Genomic DNA, 18,055 nt, shown 5'->3' on the forward strand with positions numbered 1-18,055 from the left:
CATGAGAACAGTTGACTGGTAAGAAATATATTAACAAGCATTCCTACAGTCAGATAAACTCGATATCAGCTTGATTTTAAAATTTCCAACTTGGTATGCATGGCACATAGTCCTGGATGAGGAGTATGTGCTTTGCTTGAAGAGATCTAGTTTCAAAATAACAAAATTATGGACATTTTAAAATGTATCCTGAGTTTGCACAGCAGGTTTAATCTTAACTTCAGAAGCAAGCACCAGGGTGTGATGCTCTGAATATTCACCAGCGAGGGTATTTGAAAGCTCACACCTACATGTATTTTAATGTGTGATCACTCTTAAGAACTGCAATGTTTCAAGTAAAATTTACAAAAGGAATAAGGGGATGGAACCCTTATTATATATCATATAACAAATTTCTATTTCCAGTCTAAATTAAAGAGCATAGGCAAAGCATGTAGCATACTCACATTTCAACAGCTCCTTTATTTTCATGTTGTTTCTCCTTTGAATTGTTTTTCATTTCTTTAAAAACTAGGTGTGTTTTGGAGAAGCCCCTGTGACATTGCTCATGCGGTTTCCTATCTAGCAAAATGGGAAATGTGCTTCCCTCTATTCCTCTTTCAGTGGAGCTGTTTCCAGGTTGTTTATGATGACCTGGAAACAAGTATTCCATCTTGGGATAACAGAAGCACAAGAGGAGGTTACACAAAGCAGCCCTGCATTTTCAAAGCAGAATACTGCAAATTGTTCTTGTAAAAAAAAAACAAAAAACAAAAAAAAACCCCAAATGATATTGGAAACAAGGCACCTGGCAACATAATATGTTCAATTCAACCTCATATTCATATTGTGATTCATATTTGTTAGTTACTAGAACTAGATGATCCTCTTCAGACAGATAGCAGTTTTAGACTCTAAAGGAGACGCTCTCCCTGCTGTTCTGTGACCACTACTTCAGCTGGAATCATGCCAGTAGGGTCATACTCAGACCTGATATCCAGTTGAAGTGCCTATAAAATCCAGACCATGATATAGCTCAGTGAACCATGCAGGAGACACTTTGAAAGAAAAGTTAATGAAATTTCCTTTTCAATCCAGCATCATAAATACCTGAAACCAGTGTAGTAATAAAGACCATTATCCAGTGTAAGATACACCCTTCGTGGACTGTGATGCTTTTTGGTATTTTTCAATAAACAGGCATCTCCAGTCATTTGGAACAGAAGAGAAATTATTTCCTTTTAATTTGAAATAACGTTTCTTATTTATGCTAATAATCTGTCATACATCAAATGGGAATGCAAGAGATGATTTTTACCAGAATTAGATTGGCTTATTCCCTCAAAGTCTCCCTTCAGCTTTCATATATTTCTATAGCTTTTATTATTAGAAAATGAATCTAGTGCCACCTTTTTATGGCATTTTATAAACATAGGGCCTACTGCCGATTCCATTGAGTCAATGGGAATTTTACTTTTGACTTCAGTGGAACCAGGATTGGACCCGGAGGGGGGGAGGGGGAATGTTTCTCTGCCTTGAAGAGTTTTTGCATTATTTTAGCCATAACACATAACTACAATGTTACAATAAGAACTGTTAGAATTATTCATAACAATAAGACCACCAAACCAGTTTCCTGGGTCGGAGAGTTTTGATTAGCTCCTTGTGGAACCAGACATCTTTAGAATATAGACCCCTCTGGTTGCTCCGTTGCCCACTGGCCAGCTAGAAGGAGACAGGAGCCAATTATCTTCTTGCTCCCCACAATCTCTAATTTAAACCTGTGTCCAACATTTCTTGAGCCTGGTTCCCCATTTTAGCTGAACTCACCCTCCCTCTCCACAGTTGTATAGGACCTGTGTTTTTAGGATGTTGTGGATCTGACCAATCACCTGGGTCAGGAAGGAATTTTTCTTATCAGGGCCAAATTGTAGGTGATTGAGTTTTTTTCGTCTTCCTCATAGCCTCACGGAGACACAGTTAGGTTAAATAGGAATAGGACTTAACATTAGGAATTGTATGACTACTTAGTCCATTGCAACTTGTAGCTGGTGTCCAGTGCAGATAAAAGGCTGAAAGGGCCAGCACCCAGAAATAAGAAACCTGGAATTTCACTGATGGACCTCAGGCCTATGGGGAAAAGGGAGACCTGAAGTCTGCACAGAGCCAGGTCCTTCTTTGATACGTCTATCCTCTTCACAAGGAGGAGAGTGAGAGGATTCAGCAGAGCAATCTGAATCCTAGGGGTAGGCAGTGCAGAGTCTTGCCTGTGGTATGGGCCACATGATAGGAGCACTGTAAACCCCACATTGGATCCTCTTCTAGGCCTGGAACAGGGAAACAGGGCAGTAACACTGGGGAGGGGTGCTAGGTTTAGTAAAGTTTTGGCCTGCTGTTTAAAATCCATCCCAATGTCTGTCCTCAGCCACCTGAATGTCCTGATCGAGTCATCCAATGAATTCTAACATATGTATTAAAATAGATTATTCACTTATACATTTTGTCATTATTTGACCAGCTCTATAGATAATGGAATAATAATTTGTATATGATTTATTCTATACATTTTCCCCATTAATTGCTAAATTATTTATTAGCAAATAACTTTTTGACCAGTTGTAATTTCAGACAGACAGAGGAAACTGCTTATGGTGAAGTAAGATACAGACAAACTCCATTTATAGTGAAGTAGAATGAAAGTTCCTAACAGTTTCTGTGCCATGCAATGTGCAAACTGCAATTCCCATTACACTGAGCCTCTGCTAAGAGTAAAGGTTTTCTATTAAAAAAAATCAAAAACAAAAAACCAATTTCATTGTAAGTGGGCTTCACTGATGACTCAAGATCTTAATAAAAACTGGCAAGTGTACAAAGGAGATGTAAAGAGAACTTTCATGCACAAAAAAGGTGGCATACTCGAGCCCAACATTTTAAGATTGCAGTGTTTAGAGTTAGAACCTAAAACCCATATTTAGGCAATTAAACAAGTGACTTGATTTTCACAAGTGCTCAGCACCCACATCTCTACTGAAAAACGGGTTACTTATTTAGTGATTTAAGACCCTGATCCTGCAAACACTGATGCATATTTGCAGTATCAAGGCTTAAATATGGATTTAGGAACCTAATTCTAAAACATCCAGGTCTAGAAAGATTGGTCCTACTTCTCTTCTGAAACACTTAATGCTGTTAACAGTAGTAGTAATCTATGCAAGTAATGTCCAAAAGACTCAGAAAATGTTTTAGTGAAAACCATCTCTTACACACAATTGTATACAACAACATGTTTTTTAATCTGTTCTGTGTGGAAAGTATGCTTCTAACAGAATATATGCCTAGGGGAAGTCGCACAATCTTTATTTTACAATACATTTATATTATTCTACATCACTGCTCACATTCTCTTGTGTGGTGGGGACTTACGTGGTGGGGACACAGGTCATGTTCGCACTATACCTTTTTAAAGTTGTATAACTAGACTTGGAAGGATAAAATTTTTATCAGTAAACGTCAGTAATCATCAATTTTATCATCCACAGTCCCAAACACAAGAAAAAATATTTCCATCAATAATAATCAAAATGGGCAAAGTAAGAAAAATTCTGCTTGAGAACTTATACGTTTGCTTTAAGAATATTTACTCTGTGTATTTTGACATGTGATGTTGACAATTTGTGTTTTACTGGTTATAAAAGCTTTAACTTTTTGAATCTCAATGTCTATTGTCATTAAATAACCACTGTCTGACCACTCTCATTGTCTGGCCCCTGTGTAATTTCCTGCAACTGTGAAACCTTAAAAACAATAATGATCTTAAAAAAAAAAAGCTTTCAAATAAATATTGATATTATTTGTCAAAATTATAAACAAAAATCAAATTCTGCCAAGCCTAGGTATAACCAAGTCCCCTAATAATGCCTTACTCCATTCCCCTGCTTTTAGCTAACATGTAATACTGCAAAGGAGATTGAAAATGAGGGAGGAGAAAAACTGTGCCCCCACTAAAGTTGATGGGAATTTTGCCTTTGACTTTAATGGAGTCAAGATTTCACCTGGGTTTAGTTTATTTAGTTTGAAGTTTATTTTAGCTGTTAGGTAAGTAGGAAGCTAATAGTGCGGACTGATTCAGGCATAATACATATAGGAATTGTGAAAACTTCCGCACATAGTTCTACTAATGACCCTCTGGCCTGAACCCTAATATTTCAATCCTGGGCCTCTACAGAGACTATCAATTGTAACAAATTGTGTGGTGGTTTTGTAAGGTGAAAGGCCAGTGCACAAATCCACATACCTACCACTGATCTGTCTGATACGCAGTCTGGACTTTGAAGCATACTGTAAAGCTTTAAAATAAAATCATATTCTAGGCATGTAGCATTTGTAGTGACAGTCAAGAAAAGCGCTTTAGTTATTACTTTGCGTTGGTGAACTATTCATTAAAACACTTAAGAAAAACAGCATTAACAGTAGTAGTAATCTATGCAGAAGGTATAGATGATAGCAATGACCATTTGACTACTAACCAGATCACGGACACTGTGCTCTTTTTCAGCAACTGCAAACTGGCCATTTTTCTCCAGCAGCCTGTTCCAGGTAGCACCAAACAGAGAAAAGCAAATTTAGAAGAAAGCAGTGAGGATCATCACTCTTTAAATACACAGCAGATGTTATCATAACTAGAGCTGAGCAAATATTTAATTTTTCAAACTGGTGGCCATGCTAAGGGGGGGAAAAATCCCGCTTTGGTTAATTTCAAATCAAAACTGAATTGTTTTTTCTCACCAAAATGAAAAACTGGAAAAAATAGTTTCAGACAGATTTAACTTGAAATGAAACATCATTGTGAAATGAAACATTTTGACGTTATTAAAAAAATTTCCCTCTTTTTTTATTCAGCTCTAACTCCTTACTGAATATGACCTGAATTAGAGGATAGATTTGGTCGCTCCGAAACTACATTTTTGGGCATATTTACCATTCTCTAAAAAAAAATTTGCCCAGCTCAAATGATAACTCTTAAATAGTGTTCTTTGAGAGTCACCTCTGTCCATTCCCACTTACAGATATGGCATCTGACATTGAGATACGGAAGCACCTTGAAAACTTGTGTCTGCTGGGAGGACACATGAAAGATCTTGTGAGAGGATGACATCATTGCCCTACTTTGAATGAAGGACTGCAACTACCTCAGTTCCTTCTCCCTAACTACCGACTGAGTCCTCATGTTATATAGAGCTCTGGGGCAGAGGAGAAGGCAGATGGGTAGTGTGACTGCACAGAGATGACTCTTGAAGAATGACAGTTCACTTTTCTTTCTTGTTTGAGGCCCTCTGTGCATTCCCACTTACGGGAGATTAGCAAGTAGTGTCCCACCAGATGGAGGGTGGATGAGGAGTTCTTAGATAAATATGAACTGTAGCATTGCTCTCCCAAACTGGTCATTGACACGTGATGTTAAATCCAGGGAGTAGTGTTGTAATAACTGGGGGCCTGCACAATTACAGTAAACGTGTTCTTAACTGTAAATACTGTAAGAAAGTTTATTAGCGGTCACAAGAACCTATAGCAACAAATGTTGATAGGAAAATGTGCAAAAGCAAGAGACTGAAATAGTCCAAACACAAAGGACTACTGATATAAAACTCAAGGCCTGTATTATAATTATGCCTGGTAAGTGTAAGACCAGAAATTAATGAACCAAAATTGGTGCGTTGGAAAGTACGCCTAGTGAGTGAACAAAACAATGAAGGAATGGACTATTCTGCCCACTGCTACTTTTTGGGGGTCCTAAAAAAGAGATGGTGGGCTGAAAATTAGCAGAGGCTACTGGAATGCTGGCTGGCTGAAAAAAAAGGGAAGAAACAAGCTCCATCATTTTCACCCTTGCCATGTCCTGGTAGCCTGGACCTTCTTCATCCTGATCCTGAGATGTCCTGACCAGACCAGGCCAAGAAAGAGGGACCCAGATGGCATCTCCAGTTGTACTGGCTACGTCTGAATCCCGAATACCACCTGGGATGGGAGACTTTATTCTCCCATCCCACCCATCCCTCGTGTGTCCTTTTCCTTCCCCCACCTTACTTCTTTTCTTTCCTATCCCTCTCCTTTCGTCTAATAAAAGTCTGGCTTAGCGGGCCAAGACTTCATATTTTGCAATGCTGCTATAAGCCTGTGACTAGAAAGAGGCCATTAAATACAGTGCCCTAAAAAGTCATACTGTGGTACAAGTCTGTCAGGTCTCAGAGGGTATGTCTCCTCTGCAATTAAAAACCTGCAGCTGCTCTCGAGGGGCTCGGACTAAGGGACAGTTTAATGACTGTGTAGACATTTGGGGTCAGGCTGGGTTTTAGGACCCTGCAAGGTGGGATGGTCCTAGAGCTCAGGCCCAAATGTCTACACTGCAATTAAACAGACCCTTAGCTCAAACCCCGCAAGCCTGAATCAGTGGACATGGGCCAGCCACCAGTGTCTAACAGCAGCGTAAACATACCCAGAATGACTACTAAGACTATGTGCTGTGCCTGTGTTTTTCCACCAGTGAGGTTACAAATGAGAGTCGACACCAGAGACAAAAGCTGCATGGCGGCTGAAATGGCAGTTGGGCACTTAAGTCCCCCTTGGAATCCCATCTTTAGTTTATCTGCCTTGGAAAGATGAAGGGCTCAGCCAGCCCTCCTAGGATTTGTACCAAGGACTCCAAGGAGACTTGGTATTCCAACCTCACGTGTAGACCATTAAGTGACTTATGAACTATATCAGCTAACACAGCTGTGTGTTAAAAACAGAAAAATACAGCACATGAAAATGTCCCGACTTAACTTACACAAACATCTTCATACAGTTTGTTCATAACATTAACTGACCTCTTGGAAGACGTCATATTAAGAAGGGCGAGATGATACATATGATGCAAGTAAATCAGATGTCGTTCATGGTGGAAATGCTTCCCAGTCCTTTTGAAAGGTTTGCGCTGCAAATAAAAAATAGCATGTAACAACTTATACAAAGTACGAGTTTATTGAGCAGAAGGTTGAAAATTCAAAGCAACTTTTATATTCAGGAAGAATGAAAGACGATGATTACTTTTAGGTTTCTGTACTAACTCTTACCTCCTGAAATATCTATGCACTTGATTCATTTGAAAAAGTTTTGAGCTTTGCACTCAATAGGTCCTACTACCAATACTGAAACAGTCTAATTTATTACAGTGACATAAACCCATAGTAACAATACAGAAGTCAATTTACACCTCGTATGTCAGATCAGCATGAGCCCAGTAAATTTTTAATTTAGTTTAATTTTCATCAAAGGAAACGTAAGTTTTCATATAACATACATTTTAAAAACACTGATACTTTTAATATTCACAGTCACCTGCAGCACACTTCCAGCTGCATTTAGCTTTCCCTAAAGTTCTAGCTGTCTGGTGCACTGAAACAGCTTATCCTAAGAGGTAGTGCCTTCCTCTTATTTTGATAAAGTTCATTCCTATCACTTTGTGGCTGGTCTGGTTACCCACAAGTCCACCCACTAGTACACTTCTCCCAGTTTGCATAGCATACAAATGCTTCCTACATTAATAACTACACCTGAATAATAATTTTTAGCTGTAATCATATTTTATCATTACATGGATCTCCTTTGGCTCAATCTTCTTCTAATTTATTCATAAGTTTGGCCTTCTTTGTAACCTGAACAATTCTCAACACCCAGGGATTGAGTTAGCCAATAACACTTCCATAAATAAAACAAAATAGAAAAGTTGTTTTATTTTTAATACAAATGGTTTGGTTTCTGGAGTTTTGAGCTACTTAAGGGCCCAGTCCAAAGCCCATTAAGTGAATTGGGGTCTTTCTACTCTCTTCAATGGGCTTTCCATCAGACCCTAGAAGCAGGATCAGTTTTTAATCAATGACTGAAGTAAATGGCCTGCTATACAGTGCCTTCCACATTCGACCCTCTCTGCAACCCCAATAAAAATCAATAGGCTTATATGAGTGAAATGAAGAGCAGAACTTGTCCCAGTCTATATGCTCAATGGACTGCTCAAGTACATTTAAAAAAAACTGTTCTCGTTACTTGTACTGTACCCCCATCATTGCATAGCCCTTGTATGTAAAAGACCAGACAAAAAGTCATTTCGAATACATGCTCAAAACAGCTAATGAAGTTATACACAACTTATATACAGGGATAAGTTGTAAATACCAAATGGCTAGTGTATGTGTTTTAAATTTTATTTAAGAAAAATTGACTTAATATACTATGTTCTCAATCCTCTAATGACCTCTGCATGGACAGATGCCTGTGCTTCAATAATCTGCCTATGTGGAGCTCATTGCAGGGTCAGAGCCTTTTATTATTCATATATATATGTATATGCTATGAAGCATTATGTACATTTATGGTGCAATTTAAATAACCATTTATAAAGGTCCATATACTGCAAAGACTGAAATGTGTGTAACTTTACATTGATTTCAGTGAGACTACTCATGTGCATAAAAGTTATACAATAGAGAGCAAATACATCAATACTCATCTACTGAAATAATTAAAAAAATAGTAATTTCTCCACCCTGAAGGAAAATTATTACGGTAAAAAAAGTCACCCAAAAATCCTTCCACATTTTGCTGACTAAGTTATTTTAACTGGTCTGGTTATGAAAAGGGTGTTTCTTTGTTGCGGACATTTCCTTTCCTTGTCTTATAGTTTTGCCTTTAAAGCCATGTAGACAGATACAGATGGACAGATAGGTGTTTTGTTTTGTTTTGAAAAAGCTTTTGTGGTGAGAGAATCACTGTAACCAAGGTTTCATTGACATGAATGGCAAATAGGCAAGTTTACAGCAGGATTAAGCTAATTGATTAGAAAGCCTGATTGTGTCCCTGAAGGGCTGGATCCCTGAAGTGAACTGCATGGACAGAGGCACTGGATTTAAAAGAAAGCTTAGAAGAAGGTACAGAGTTGGCCTTGTCATTTTGGGGGTAGGGTAGTGGGGGAGGAGCCTGGCTTGTGAAATAATTTTTCACTGACCCCCTCCCAAGTGTGACAGAATCCCATCCACCTTTGGCACCCCACTATGCACAGGGCCAGCCAGCCTACAGACTTTGGAGAGGGGCAGCAAGATAAATCTTTGGGATACACCCCACATTTAACTGACACCGAAGGACTAGTATGAACAGCCTCAACTCCCATCAGAGTCAATCAGAATGTTAAGGGTGCTCAACACCTTGCAGTGTCAGGCCCAAAATGTTATCATTCATAATTTGTAATCAATAAACCCACAGAGCAGCTCCTTTGTTTTGAGTCCACATTTCATTTTTCAGGAGCAAAAAAACTGTGTCTACAGGGCAGCCCTGAATATCAGAAATGTTAAGTATTGGCGAGCTTCTGACAGAAAGTCAAAACCAGCTCGCCTGGCTTTGTAGTTCTCTAATCAGCCAAGTAAAGGTGACTTGTGAATTTCAGTGGCAGGAAGCAGTTTATAGTACAGTAACCTAGCCCATTGTCTGGGCTTTTTCTGCTCAGCTTCATTACTATTACCATGATAAAGACAAGTGTTTTTTCTACTTCCCTTTCTTCCCCTTCAAGTCTCTGCTTGCTCTTGACTCTTCTGAATTTCACTTTGATACTTCGACACCTTGGCTCCTCTCCCAGACAGAATAATTACAAGGGCTCAAATAAACTTTTTTCTTTCTTTCTTTCTTTTTTCTGGTGGGGAGGGTGGGTGATGCAGAGATGTTGTGAAGATTTGTTGAAGGAAACTCACCACCTCCTGAGTTCTGGATTGCTCTTCAGGTCTTTTCTGCAATTCAGAAAGCCAAGAAAGCAGCAGCTGTGGGAAATAATTCAACTCTCAGATTTAGCATGAAAGAGATAACCAAAGTGGAGCTCACCAAATATGGCCCATAGCTTCACTCATCTTACACCAACAAGACCTCAAGCCTCTGCCTCGAGAAGTTCAGAAGCTGACAGTAATTTAAAGTAGCAGCAGAAAAGCCACAGTCATGTGATCCAAAAGTTGGATAGAATATCTAACTCAGCTGCCTTGTTCAGGTCTCATTCAGCTAAAGAAAACAGAGAGCTAAGATTTTAAATAAGCATGGTCTACTGCTGCAACTGCATTCCTGAAAACAACTGTTAGCTTGCTCAAGTGGTGTGATCCAACATATCTGAGCAAAGCAGTTAAGAGACAGGCTGGGGATTTGAAATATCCAGCTTCAGGGCAAATATCCTGATTCCGCCCATGTACATAGGCAGAGTAACTCCATTGACTTCACTGGTGAAACAGATCAGAATCTGACCTCATGTACAGAAGCCCCTAACCAGTCACATTTTAATTGAAATTATATAGAATGAAATAATTAGGCCAACTTGTGCCTTCGTGAATAGCCATGCAGCCCCAAGCACATAAATAAGGTGAATGGGTGTAAGTAACAGAAGAATTTGGCTCACTGGCTGCAGATAGGACATTATTAACATAAGGAAAAAAAACCAAAAGCATTGGTATTAATTTTTCAGTCGAACAGAATCTGTAACCTTGACAGTGGTTAAACCATATGACTTGATGGAAGGAAAGTGGGATTCTATTCCTGGCTCTGCCACTGATTCAGTGTCTGGCCCTGGGCAAGTCCCTTGACCTCTCTAAGCTTCAATTTCCCCTCCTGTAAAAGGAGAAAAATAACACGCATATATCTCCTAAGTATTAGAAGCTACATTTATTAGTGTGTTTATTAGATTTCCTGATAAAGTACATTTATTTTTATCCACTGACAAACATGGTACTACTATAATTTAGCACTTTGTTTCCAAAGCAATGCAGAAATATTAATGTCTTACTATTCAGTTGCCAATTTAAAAAGCAAATCCATTAAGAAATATTAATAAAGGGAAAAAACCCTCTGTGTTATGGCTCTTTGAAAGGGCCGCATTCCTAAACAAGACAGCAGCCCCTACCAGCCAGCTAGGACATGGTTCAGTAATGATGCAAAGGCAAAATGCCACCTATGTCATCAACATAATTTCCTAGGATGCCTGGACATTCTCTGGAAGTCTCCTATGCAAATACAACCGTGCTTAGCTTATGAGATCTTGAGATCCAGAGATCCCACGCTGCTAGGGCTGCAGACATAAATACACCAGAGAATAATCAATGTATTCTAGCTCACATTACACAAAGGCATATCCCAGATTCAAACATCACTGCTCTCTTCCTGACATCAGAACAATGAATTGCAACTTCATCAGCAACGTCCACTGCAGCTATTACAACAGTGGCAGAGAGAGAGAGACAGACAGACCCACATACTCCTTTACTTCAATACAAAGCAAAGGTAGCCAGCTGGTGGAGAAAACTGAAAGGGCAACATAGCAGTCATTAAATCTCCAATCCATATTGCAATAGAAAACAATACACTGTGGAAATCCTGTATTCTGGTGACCTCATAAATCACCTTGATCCAAAATACATACGGACTCTAGAAACCAGCCTCAAGAGAAGTATTTCCCTCTCAACATCTATTTTATTTACTAGGGATACTGCCACTTATTAGGGAATGAGATTACAGAAAATAGATCATCGGATGCTGTAGCTCACGAAAGCTTATGCTCAAATAAATTGGTTAGTCTCTAAGGTGCCACAAGTACTCCTTTTCTTTTTGCAAATACAGACTAACACGGCTGTTACTCTGAAACCAGAAAATAGATCTTGTTGCTTTTTCTTTTTAACCTGTTTTCCCCCCTTACGCTGAATCTTTTCTAGAGTCTTGGGGCCTGATTCTCGTCTTACATTACTGTAGCTCTGCAGACTTCAACAGTTACTCCTGACTTACAGTGCTGTGAGACTGCAATCAGGCCCTTACGTCTTGACATGTCATCAGGCTAAGACATCATGTTATTTTATTTGTAATGCACCTAAAACCATTATGACAGAGAAAAATATAGTTTCTTAGTAAAATATGTTACCTTATATTTCTCACTACCTGATCTAAGAAATGTAATACATTGTTCTAACAACACAAGCAGCCCAGGAATTTTAAAGTTAATGTTATTTGTTCAGGGCCTCCCCCTATCCACAACATTTGCAGGCATTGCCAATGTTTTTCATTTGAGGTGCTCCCAGAAGTATTTGTGCCAAGCTGTCAACCCACCGATATTCTGTCAGCTTCCTCATCAGTTATGCCAGGTTTCCAGAAAGAGAGAGAGAGGTAGCCCTAAATGAAAGGTTTTAGCACTACACACAATTTCATATTATTTTATCATAGTCCTATCAGGATCCATAGTCTTATCCACAGATCCTGAAGATCATGAATCTAGGAATGTTGGGGGAGTTTTTCCCCACCAAGTATCTGGTAAAAATTGGTTCCTGATAGGACTATGATGATAAAGTATTATGAATTTATACTTGACCTTTAAGGAAAAAAAAATCAACACTCCTTTATCTTTTCTCAGGGAGCTGTTTGGCCACATGTGTGTTTTGTACACCTTTCAGTTAAATCAGAGGTCCAAAGCAGGGGAAAAATACAAAAGAAAGAAGCATCAAATGGACTTACGGTACTCCCTTGGAGGAGTCCGAGTTAGTAAACCATTGAATGGCTGACAGACAAAGAAAAATATGTATATGAATTAGTGTAATAGACAATATAGATAATGTCCTTCATTTGATAAATAAATGAAGTTTAACTGGAGATTATAAATATGAGTTAAAATACTCCTTTTTTCTGTTTCTGAACATCACATGTGAAATTAAAAATGATGCTTTATATACTAATTAGGTAAATTATTGTTGAGCTATATATATATATATTTTCTTTTCCTTTCAAGCTGTCCTTTCACCTTTTTTAAAAGTTTGTCTCCTGCACTTATCTTTCATACAGGAACCCACTGAGCCAAATTCTGCTCCAGTTTATACTGGTATTTCTGAAATATTAGAGCATGATATTTTCTGTATTTATTTATTTTTTAAAAAATCACTAGATAGGGCAATAGATGCTTTCTTGGGCAGTTCTCACAACTCAAATCAGTTTCTGTAACGTAAATCCTCCAGTTTGGAATACACCATGAAGATGAATGCCTTTGCCAGATTTATCAAAACAAAGTCATCTGAAAATATATTGTGCATGTTCCTTATCTTTTTAGATGTGCCATGATGTGGCACCCTTGTTGCATATACAGAATGAATAAGCAGATATTTCGAGTTCCCTACCCTGAAAATAAATGGATGATTATTTTAACAAAGTACATATTCAAATAAGCACATGGATCATTTCAAATCAATGTTTGATAGACTTAAATACAGTTAAAATAAACACACTCAATATGTTTGAGAATCTCCTCAATCGGAGAACTCACATTTGAAACATTTGAAACCCTCCTACACATAAAGGATCAGATTTTACGACAGACCATTAACGTCAATGTCGTTATTCCAATTTACAGTGTTGTAATCAAAATTAGACTCTAGCTTCTAAATATACAACCAGTCGAACACAGGTTTTAAAATTTTCTCTTTATCCCTCTCTTAATCACAATTAAATAAAAACTAGACAAAACAAAACCACACACACTCCAAAGGCTCCGATTCAAATACATTCAAAATGTAGTTGCTACAGCAACTGTAATTTTTCCATGGCATCATCAAAGTATGCTCTCAGGTACGCTAGTGCCAATCTGTCATAACCACTGGGGCTACCCGGGAAATTCACTTGTGTAACGAACATCAGAATTTGCTGTAAGTTAACACCATAAAGTAATCCAGAATTCTGCATATGCACAAGGGGGCTGAGTTATTGTTGCTGTGGGAACCGTAACTATGAATTTCCTGGCTTGCATGTGATTCAAATTTCAGCTTTAACGCTGCATTAATGTAGCTTTTCACACTCGACAGGCATACACTATTTTTAGCTCAGAGATTCCCCAAATGGAATACATGGTTTCCTTTAATACTGAAACTTAAAAAAATTTAAAAAGCTTTAAAAAGAAACACACACACACACACACCAGACTTCACATTTTAACTACAGTACATTGACTAGTTCCAAGCAATTCCCCATCCACCCTTTTTTTGTTTTTCTTTTTACATTCAAGCTGGTGGCCAATATCTCAATGTACCTGAGACAGCTAATTTGAAAAGGAAGTGGTCAAAGTCATGCTTTTTTTGTAAACTTCAAAGGTGATCCCTCTCCTTCCTCCTCTTTACATTTTACTGTCTGGCTTTCTGCCCATCCTGCAGCTGTTAGCTAAGCCTGTGTTTCATGGCGTCAAACCTGCCTCCTCACGGTCCATAAAGTTACAGCAGGGATCGTGATATGCAGGTGTGGAAAAGGGAGAAGTGCAGGATGAGCCTGTTAATGATTTTTCTGGCACCCCATGCTGAGTTGCTGAAGAAAGAGAGCAGCTTGCAGAAGAGTGACTCTTTGTTTGCGAAGGTGTTCTGGGCCATATTACTTCTCCCACAGCAAAGGTGTTGGGTTTTTTGCTTTAGGGGCTGTTTACAGAAATGATTCACCTTTTATACAGCTTTTAAAAAAATGCTTTGAGGCTTTAATTAGACACAGGAATTCCATCACACCACTATGAAGACTTTTACTTTCCATTTAACCTCCCATTAGATGATTCAATGATCTTATTCAACGATATGTCCACACAATTGAGGCTGGTTGTTTAACAGAAGAAGGAAGACACCATCAAAATCAACTGGTGCTAGCTTATGTCACAAGCTTTAGTTGGAGTCCTAACACACATTTATAATTTGTTAATGTAGGTAGAGAATCCCAACTTTAAAAATGTTCATTTGCTGCTTTAAGATACAGCTAATAAGTAAGACTCTCATTCAGGAATTCACCTAACTTTAAGCATATGCTTAAGTGCTTTCCTGAATAGCGTCTAATAGATCTGCAGATTTACAGCGAAATAATTTAAATACATTTAAGTCAAGATTTTCAGAAATGGGTGCCTAAAATTAGTCTGCTACAGGCAAAAATCTCAGAAGGGCCTCAGGGTATGTCTACACACCTATCCGAGCTGTGATTGCAGCTCAGGTAAACATGCCTGAGCTAGCACAGCTAAAAATAGAAACATAGAGGCAACAGCATGGACTTCAACACAGGCTCGCAACACATGTATGTATCCAGAGTCCCCGGCATGCTGGTCACCAGCTTGTGTTGAAGCCCATGCCGCTGCATCTCCTGTGCTACTTAGGTATGCCTACCTGTGCTGCAGTGACTCCTCAGACTGCAGAGTAGACATGCCCAAGTGACGAAGGAGCCTCGGTGCCATAGAAAGCCAATGGGATGTAAGCTCACGTCATTTGAGTGTTTTTGAAAATTCTACCCCAAAGGCTATATTTAGGTGCCTAAATAAATGGGAGCTTTGGATACACAGCACTTTTGAAACCTTTCAGTCCAGTTTAGGTGCCCTAGTAGCTCATATTAATAAATACAAAATAATTTAGTAAATAACTGTAGGCAAAGTGTGAGGACTCATTGGAAGTTTAATAGGGGCTATTGGGATAAGTAGACACGGAGCACCACTTCTCTCCTACACAGTTGTCTGTATGTTGTCCGCTTAGACTGTAATTGCAAAAAGAAAAGGAGTACTTGTGGCACTTAGAGACTAACAAATTTATTTGAGCAAAAGCTTTCATGAGCTACAGCTGGTCTGAATGTATCCGATGAAGTGAGCTGTAGCTCATGAAAGCTTATGCTCAAACAAATTTGTTAGTCTCTAAGGTGCTACAAGTCCTCCTTTTCTTTTTGCGAATACAGACTAACACGGCTGCTAGTCTGAAACCTTAGACTGTAATGTTATCCAGGCACGGATCTGTCTATTTATAGATCTAAAAAGTAACTTTTTTTTATTGATATAGCTCCCAAAATTGTATGAAATGAGAACAGCCTACTTGGCACTGCACAGGGCACTAATAAAGACACAGGTCCTGATTCTGATCTCACTTAGGACTGATGTGCTTTATAAATCTAAAAATAAATAAATAATTTTCAAGTTCCAAAATGTAGCACACATACAACTGGTAATAGAGACATCTTTCCAACACTGGGGCGTCCCCAAACAAACACATCATCAGATACCCAATACAATTCTTCTGGAAATCAACTCAGTCAAAACTGACCTGCTCTCTCCAAGAAAAATTTGATTAAAAGAATGAGGGAGGGGAGGTCTGCCTTGTTAGGCTGCAACTCAGAAAAGCACTTACATGTATGATGAAGTCAATCCTTATTCAGGACAGCATTTAAGCATGTGCTTAAATTTAGCCATTGAGGTGAACAGGATTTAAGCACACTTCAAAGTAAATGGCAGGTTCAAGTGAAGTCCTGAATAGGGATGTTTTCCTCAATCAGGGCCTAAATGCGGTGATGGGAAATACATACATACGTTATTTGTTTGTATTACCATCTCACCTACGGGCCCTACTCATGAACCAGGACCCATTGTGCTAGAAGCTGTTTAAACACAGAACAAAAAGACAGTCCCTGGCCCCCAGAGCTGCATATTTTTGCCATCACCATATGGTCTTTAGTCAGAGATAGGAACACTGTCAAGCCACCAGTAAAGATATGTTTTATTGTTATGAAGGCAGAATAGATGATAGATTTGAACATATATTAATATATAACTCTGTGGAACAGAATTATTGATTGATCCCACTACAATCAATAAAAGCTTTCCATTGACTTCAGTGGGACTAGGATTTGGCCTTCATTTGAGCAACAGCAAAGGGACATTTTCTTCCTGATCAAAGGATTTCAGCTTATCCCTTTACATTAGAAATAAAATAAAAACGAGTGCTCGCACACAGACTCTACAATTAAAAAAAGACCACAGCTAAACTTCTTGGTATTCAAGATTCCGCTGACCTTCCAGTCACATTGCAAGGCTTATTTGTTCTCTGAGGGGATTGGGAAGTTAAATAAACAAAACAAAAAACATTTGCCCAAGCAGTTGTAGATTTTATAATATTTGTACGTGACCCAAAGCACTTGATAGGTTTTTTTTAAATGGAAATAAATATATATAAATAAATAAGATGATTCATTGAAGATCTGGGGGAACGGCTCTTGGACTTGGCAGTGATGTGCGGCTTAATCTTTTTCAATTCTTCCAAATCTGCTGCTACAACCTAGCTCACTTTTTATTTTTTCTTTGTAGGATGATAGGTACACCCCTAAAAATAAAACTGGCTTAAAAGCTACTATTACCTGTAACCCACATCATGTCAAAACAGCCACCCTGAATCACCTGACTACTACACTGCCAACCCAAATGCTTTTATTAATTTGTCAGTCATATTTAAAGTAGGGGTAACAATCAGCCAAAGCATAGCTGTGTCTCCTACCACTAACAAGTAGGGCCCTGATCCTGCAGAGACCCCTGGGACTGCTCACAGTGAGTAAAGTTGAGTGCATGCATAAATCTTTTGTGCTTGGCTGAGTGTCAGGAAGCACAGTGCCTACACTGCCTTGCTAATAGCAATGCTATGTTATGCTATTATTTGTTTTACAATAGTTCTAGAGGCTACAATTAGGATCAGCCCCATTGTGTAAGGTGCTGCACAAATGCATAATAAAAGAGTTCCTCGACTTCAAATCACCAGTGCCCTGTCTATGCCAGCATTCCCACCACTCCTTGTACTACTGGAGCAGCGCTGCTAACAGTGAAATGGTAGGAGACTTCTTAAAAAAGGATAGTGTAGACACTTCAGGATCAACCCTTGAAGATCCACCATGTTTTCTGAAATGGTACTAAACACAGTTTGGTCCTGTCTACACTTGCATTAAAACCATTTACAGCACCAGTTCAGCTGCACCTATTGCTGAAAGCAGGCGTTAACACCAGTTATATTTCCTAGCTGGCATGAGGCTTACAATAACTAAGCATTTCAAACTGGCCATATTTAACTTCTCACAACAGAAATGTAAAGGAGAAAAAGAAAACTAAGCTATTCATCTTTGTTCATATAAGGACACATCCCTCTGTTCTGCCAGCTATGTGTGGACCGTCATTCAGTCCTCCTGCCTGGTTCTATAGTAAATCTTGTTCTTCCCAAGACTCCAC

General features: G+C 38.7%; 1 protein-coding gene across 13 annotated transcripts in view; it reads right to left on the bottom strand.

Moving 5' to 3' along the window:
* LOC125633970 (uncharacterized) overlaps nucleotides 1–18,055 on the bottom strand; it is a 127,456-nt gene that overhangs the window by 3,538 nt on the left and 105,863 nt on the right. For 9 of the 13 annotated variants that reach the window (XR_007355741.2, XM_048844037.2, XM_075126852.1 and 6 more), the window contains 4 exons: nucleotides 9,756–9,821; nucleotides 6,846–6,952; nucleotides 4,506–4,566; nucleotides 447–652 (listed from right to left, as the gene is read on the bottom strand). Coding sequence is in view for 11 of the 13 variants with exons in the window: in XM_048844037.2 (XP_048699994.1) it covers nucleotides 447–652; nucleotides 4,506–4,566; nucleotides 6,846–6,952; nucleotides 9,756–9,821 (440 nt within the window). In the remaining 2 variants the exon portion in view is untranslated. The remainder of the gene's footprint in view (nucleotides 1–446; nucleotides 653–4,505; nucleotides 4,567–6,845; nucleotides 6,953–9,755; nucleotides 9,822–18,055) is intronic. The other 4 variants (XM_048844046.2, XM_048844036.2, XR_007355742.2 and 1 more) reach the window with 2 other exon arrangements.

The sequence above is a fragment of the Caretta caretta genome, chromosome 3, assembly GCF_965140235.1.
Source record: "Caretta caretta isolate rCarCar2 chromosome 3, rCarCar1.hap1, whole genome shotgun sequence".
In the NCBI taxonomy this organism is placed as follows: Eukaryota; Metazoa; Chordata; order Testudines; family Cheloniidae; genus Caretta; species Caretta caretta.